The sequence below is a fragment of the Macadamia integrifolia genome, chromosome 6 (genome assembly GCF_013358625.1).
Source record: "Macadamia integrifolia cultivar HAES 741 chromosome 6, SCU_Mint_v3, whole genome shotgun sequence".
NCBI lineage: Eukaryota > Viridiplantae > Streptophyta > Magnoliopsida > Proteales > Proteaceae > Macadamia > Macadamia integrifolia.
Window position 1 is genome coordinate 22,032,393 of NC_056562.1, and position 5,760 is coordinate 22,038,152.

A 5,760-nucleotide genomic window follows, 5' to 3' on the forward strand; every position below is an offset into this window, starting at 1 on the left:
TCAAAGGAAGTTTCAACTGAACATAAATAAGCTCACGAGAAGTTGAGGAGGAAGGATCTCCCTCTCTCCCATTGAAATTGTCTGTAATTCCGATCTGATATAATTTCGTGAAATATCACCTTCAGGGATGATATGTGTATTGATACCAATGCGATGGTCTAGATCTGGTACAACTAATAAAATCTTAAATCAGTGAAGAGTCATTTAAATCAGATATGAACCATTGCATTGGTATCAATACATGTGTCACCCCTGAAGATGGTATTTCACGGAATTGTACTAGATCCGAATTGCAGATGATTTTTTCCCCCCTCTGTCCACCTCACGTTGGCCACCAATTTAGTCAATTTTGTTTTTTCTCAATTAACCTGTTATTCCAAAATTAAAGAAAATATTTTTCCACGTGGCTCGAGTTTCCCGCTAGACTAATCCCTGTTCCTTTGCAAGAAGAAGAAGAAGAAGAGGAAACTATTATTGTACAGATCGATCCTCCTCAGGGTGTCATCTACGCTTCAGCCTCAGAAAAAGCTGAAGAAACCCTAACGAGGGTCAACAAGTTAATCTGATTTGTAGTCCTAAGAAGGAGGATTGTCTTCCTTCTTGTTTGGGCGACTTGCTTACAAGCTTTCAACCACTGCAACTTGCCATGGCCGGTATCTCTCTCTCTCTCTCTCTCTCTCTCTCTCTCTCTCTCTCTCTCTCTCTCTCTCTCATATTTTTTAAACATTTCATAGGAATAGGTACCCTCCTTTCTTGATGAATTTCTGTTGAGTTCTAGTTGACAAACATGTTGATAGAAGCACTAGTCAAAAGTGAAAATACCCATTTGAGTTTGCACCTCCTTGAGCGGTCATATCCAAGGCGATGATGAATCCAAAAATGGGCTTTGATGAACTTTTCATTATAAGCTGTAGGGGTTAAAGAAGTAGGCCCTGGAGGAGGAGGTGAGAGGTAGTGGGGACAAGAAGAAAAAGAAGAAGATGAACTTTTTCTTTCTACTCTGCTTTGGAAAAAAATGGGTCTCATCTCTCACCTTATTTTGTTGCTTTTCCTGAACAGCCATCAATACTACTGGATTTGCAACAATTAGGAGTATAGGGCAACTGGGATTTCATGATTTTCCTTGAATCATAGACATTAGTTCACTCTTTACTTCTCCCAGCTTCAATTGCGGTTCCTAAGTAGTTTCTTAAAAAAAAACCAGTTTATTCACTCCCATAGTCTTCAAGCTTCAAATAATTCACCAGAAAACCAGTTCCCCTGCCATAATTGAGGATTCTTTCAACTTCTGAATTTTATTTGTTGATCATAAATAATGTACTTTGATCATCAAGCACCTTCACCATACTTCAGCTGCCCTTCCTAATCCACCCCCCAACAAAAAAAGTTCTAAACTTGTCAGAGCTTTGAAGTTCCAATACTAATAGCTATTTGAGTTTCATTCGCTCCTACCAGATGTTAGTTCTATAAACTACGAAATTGGGTTACCATATCTAATGGGCTGTGATTTGAGTGGAAGATTGTTAGGAAAGTTGTCACCTGCAATGGTTTCCTGGATGATCAGTTCCTTTTCTCCCCTGTTGAAGCCATTGTAGACCTGATCGTATTGGGCCTCATCCTCTTCCAGGCAAATTACAAATGTTAATGGTGTTGAGAATGCAAGAATGTTAACCTTTTGGACAAAATTTAGGGGCTCCTCTTTCTCTTCTGTGAATTTTCAGATAATTGCCTTCTTGAAATTGTAAAGTTTTTGTGATCTGGTTAAACCCCTTTAAATTCCCTACACACTAATTTTCTTTATTTTTGTTTTTCTGTCCAGTACTAGAGATTCAAGAACCGCATTTGCTCCAAGATGGAAGGACCATTGGTCAATCACCTATTAGATTTTTGCGTCGGTGGGTTATGATTTCAGTAAACATTTTCTTTGTTATTGTTGGCCAAACTGCTGGTGTTCTTCTTGGGAGGTTCTACTATGACCAAGGTGGAAATAGTAAATGGATGGCAACACTTGTCCAAACCGCTGGGTTTCCTATACTTTTTATCCCACTCTTCATCCTCTCCTCTCAGAAATCTTCAACCACCACCAAATTTAATGTGTCCATTACCACCCTTACCTTAGTCTATTTCTCACTTGGTGTGTTTCTAGCTGGTGACAACATGATGTACTCGATCGGGCTTTTGTACCTGTCTGCCTCAACTTATTTCCTTGTATGTGCATCCCAGTTGGCATCTAATGCGGTTTTTGCATTCTTCATCAATTCTCAAAAGTTCACTGCTTTAATATTCAATTCTGTTATCATCCTGTCCTTATCTTCTGCCCTCATTGGGGTTAACTCTGATTCCACTGAACCTGCTGGAGTATCGAGGGAGAAGTATATTTTGGGCTTCTTGTGCACTCTTGGTGCGTCCACCGTTTACTCCCTGCTGCTTTCACTCATGCAGCTTTCCTTCCAAAAGGTTCTGAAAAGAGAGTCATTTTCTGTGGTATTAGAAATGCAGATCTACACATCATTTGTTGCAACATGTGCTTGCATAGTAGGCCTCTTTGCCAGTGGTGAATGGAGGAGTTTGAAAGGAGAGATGGATGGGTTTGGAAAGGGGAGAATATCTTATGTGATGACATTAGTTTGGACAGCTGTGGCTTGGCAAGTGTCTTCTGTTGGTGTTGTGGGGTTGGTTTTTGTGGTATCTTCACTTTTCTCTAATGTTATTAGTACCTTGGCTTTGGCTCTTGGTCCTATTGCTGCTGTTATATTTTTTCATGATAAGATGGATGGGGTGAAGGTGGTGGCGATGTTGATGGCCTTTTGGGGCTTTGCTTCTTACTTGTATCAGCAATACCTTGACGATTGTAAGCTGAAGGCAGCACAAAATCAAGATAATGAAGTTCCAAATGAGTTTACTCTAGAGAGGCTGATTGTTTGAATGAATATGTATCATACAGAAGTGGAAAAGATTGCTGGAAAATATGTAGCAAACAGAAGTGGTTAGTTTATTCTCCCTTTTTTCACCCAAATTTTTGTATGACATGTATAGGTCCATTGATCCATCATCGTTCTCCTCTGTCGGACTTTGTTGGTATTAATGGCTGTTAAGACTAGAGGATTCAAGCTTGATAAAAATGTATTTTATCTTTTAGGATATGAAATATGACTTGTAATTCAATTCAGTACTCTGTTATCAGTTGATCTTAAAATAAAGTAAAGCACACTCTTCAATTGGCAGCTATTAAGCGCTCTCTTGAAATTGCTGTTATTATGCTGCAAGTAATTAATGTGTTTAGTAGCTTCGACTGATTCGAAGGACTACCATATTTTAACTGCTGCTCTTTTCTTGATTGTAGTTGCAAGTTTGGTCTCAGTTAAGATGGCCTTCCTACCCCACCTATTTTAAGTCGGGGCAAAATGGGTTCCTGTCTGCAATTGGGCTGGTGGATTGGGACCTTTCTGAAACTCAAGCTGCCCTATGTGGCCAAGCTTTATCAACTACTAACTTCTTAGTCATAACCTCTTGTATTCATCTATAAAATTGTGTTATTACCAATCAAAAGTTCTAATCTTTTGGATTATTAGTTATGGACAGTTTGTTTGTGCTTTCACTCTGCATTCTAGCTGCTACTGTCTACATTCCTCAATTGTCTCTCATAGAAGCCGCCTATTTAGATATTTTTTGTTTTCCATTATCACATATGTTGTCTTCTTCTAATTCAATGGGGAATCTCAAAGTCAGAAGCTCCCCCTTAACAGTAAGTTTTTAGCCTTTTCTTTTCATGCTATAGAGAGTTTAAGATGGGTCTTTAACCAATATAATTTGCTGGTTCTGCAAGAATCTCAATGTTGACTTCTTTTACAACAAAAAGCCATTTGTTACTACATCCCCGTCAACTCAATTGTTTTGAACCTGTCCCTTGCCCTTCACTGTTGATAGAATATAAAAGCTGTGATGCTGGGTGTGCTTGAATAACAGTTGGGGATAAGAGGTGCCTGGCTGATGCTAAAGATTTCTCATCAGATTAAATATTAGATGAGTTCCTAATGATTTTTTTGGGTGAATAATAAATTCCTTACCAAAGAGACTGAATATACCGGGACCGAGGGGAAAAGAGAAAACAAAACTAACACAAGCTAAACAGGGCAGCGAAACTGATTAAGTTTCTATTGATTTTATTCCCATTCAAAACTAAAGTGAACTACAGCTAAATCTTCCCCATCAGACAAAATATGAGATTTTTTGTGGAAAAAAAAAATGCATCAAAATGCATATGTTACAGAAATTTGGGTTGTATTTTTAATTTTTGTCCATAGTTTTCCTGTTCTTGTAAACTAGGATCACCCAATCATGGAACCAGCTGCTTTACATTCTCCACTAGCAAAAATCCAACGAGGCAAACACAGCCCATGAAGGTGAATTATGCAAGGAAGGTGATGTATGATGAATTAAGAAGAAAATAAGAACTTATTAGGTTAAGGAAGAGTGGGAAAAGAGTAGTGAAGAGCCTTTTGAATTGCAAAAGAGTAGGGAGAGTAATAGAAATGGGGAGGTATAGAAATGAGTACATCATAGGAGAAGAGGCAAAATACTAGAATTCCTGCATTTAGGATGAGAATTGTCATCCAATAGCTGTTTTTGCCTTTGTCATAGTAAGTTCTTCCTGGTGCAGTCTCAGTTGCCAAAGAGAGAGGAATAGTGCTGTGAACTACAATCTCAAGGTCTTTGTGGAAAGGACCGAGTTTTCTGTCACCCACGATGAAGAGAGAATCTATCCATTCAAGGGTTCTGACACTCAAATGGGACTCTTAAAACGGTAAAGAGTGTAGTTTTACGATATTCCAGTGGTGAGATTCCCTTCAATTACGGTGCAAGATAAATTCCAACTTTTAGAAATGCCAGCAATTTCATAATGTAGCCAATATGGGACTCATCTTCCTTAGTGGTTTTCGACATTCCAAACCTGCCATCAACAAGATAGGGCTTATACCTAACCCTAACCATTAACATTGATGCTAGGGCACTCCTACATCCTACCATAGTAAATTTAGTTATAATTAATTCACTTATAATGTCCCATCAAGGCGCCTCCCAAAAAAAAAAAAAAAAAAAAAAGAAAGTGAAGTTCCTTTTAATATCTCTATGTGGAAGAAGTCTAATCAAATTGAACCAAAACAGATAATTGATGATGTGAACGACAAACTCACAAAGTTTAAACATAAACGAAAAAGTGTTACATTGGTAGGTATTGCCATGTGAACAAATTTTTGCCTTCCAAAATTATGCAAGTTTTCAATCATTTTTCAAAATTTTATATTTCTACGAGTCAGACATGCATTTAATTAGGCTTTAAACTGAAACTTATCATGATTATATAAGCTTTTTGTGGAAAATAGATCCAAAAAGTTTGGGTGGCGACTGAGGCACATGGAGAAAATGTATGCATGTGGGCCCCTCAAATATATATATATATATATATATTAGGGTGATGGAGATTAGTAGACTACACGACCCAAGTTGATGGAGCTGTTCCATAGACAAAATAATATATCATCAACTAAGCCAAGTTGGTTCAATTTAATCACATAAAGTAAACAACTATCCTATACTTTTTAATAATGGGAAATTATACAAAAGAGTTTTGGTGGTTGAATGAGTTTTTTTTTTATTTAATGGGGATCCACAATGACTTGACTTCCATGACGGCACGTTGTTTACTTACTCAAAACTCCATATCTCATGTTCGCATGTGAAATTTTATTTTAAACGAAA

The 5,760-nt window shown here is 37.7% G+C and overlaps 1 protein-coding gene across 1 annotated transcript; it reads left to right on the top strand.

Annotated features, from left to right (window-relative positions):
- Positions 1–293: 293 nt before the first annotated feature.
- LOC122081463 (probable purine permease 11) lies at positions 294–3,228 on the top strand. The gene is made up of 2 exons (XM_042648609.1): positions 294–653; positions 1,820–3,228. The coding sequence occupies exons 1-2, from the start codon at positions 647–649 to the stop codon at positions 2,923–2,925; spliced, it is 1,113 nt and encodes a 370-aa protein (XP_042504543.1). The 5' UTR covers positions 294–646; the 3' UTR covers positions 2,926–3,228.
- The last annotated feature ends 2,532 nt before the right edge of the window (positions 3,229–5,760 follow it).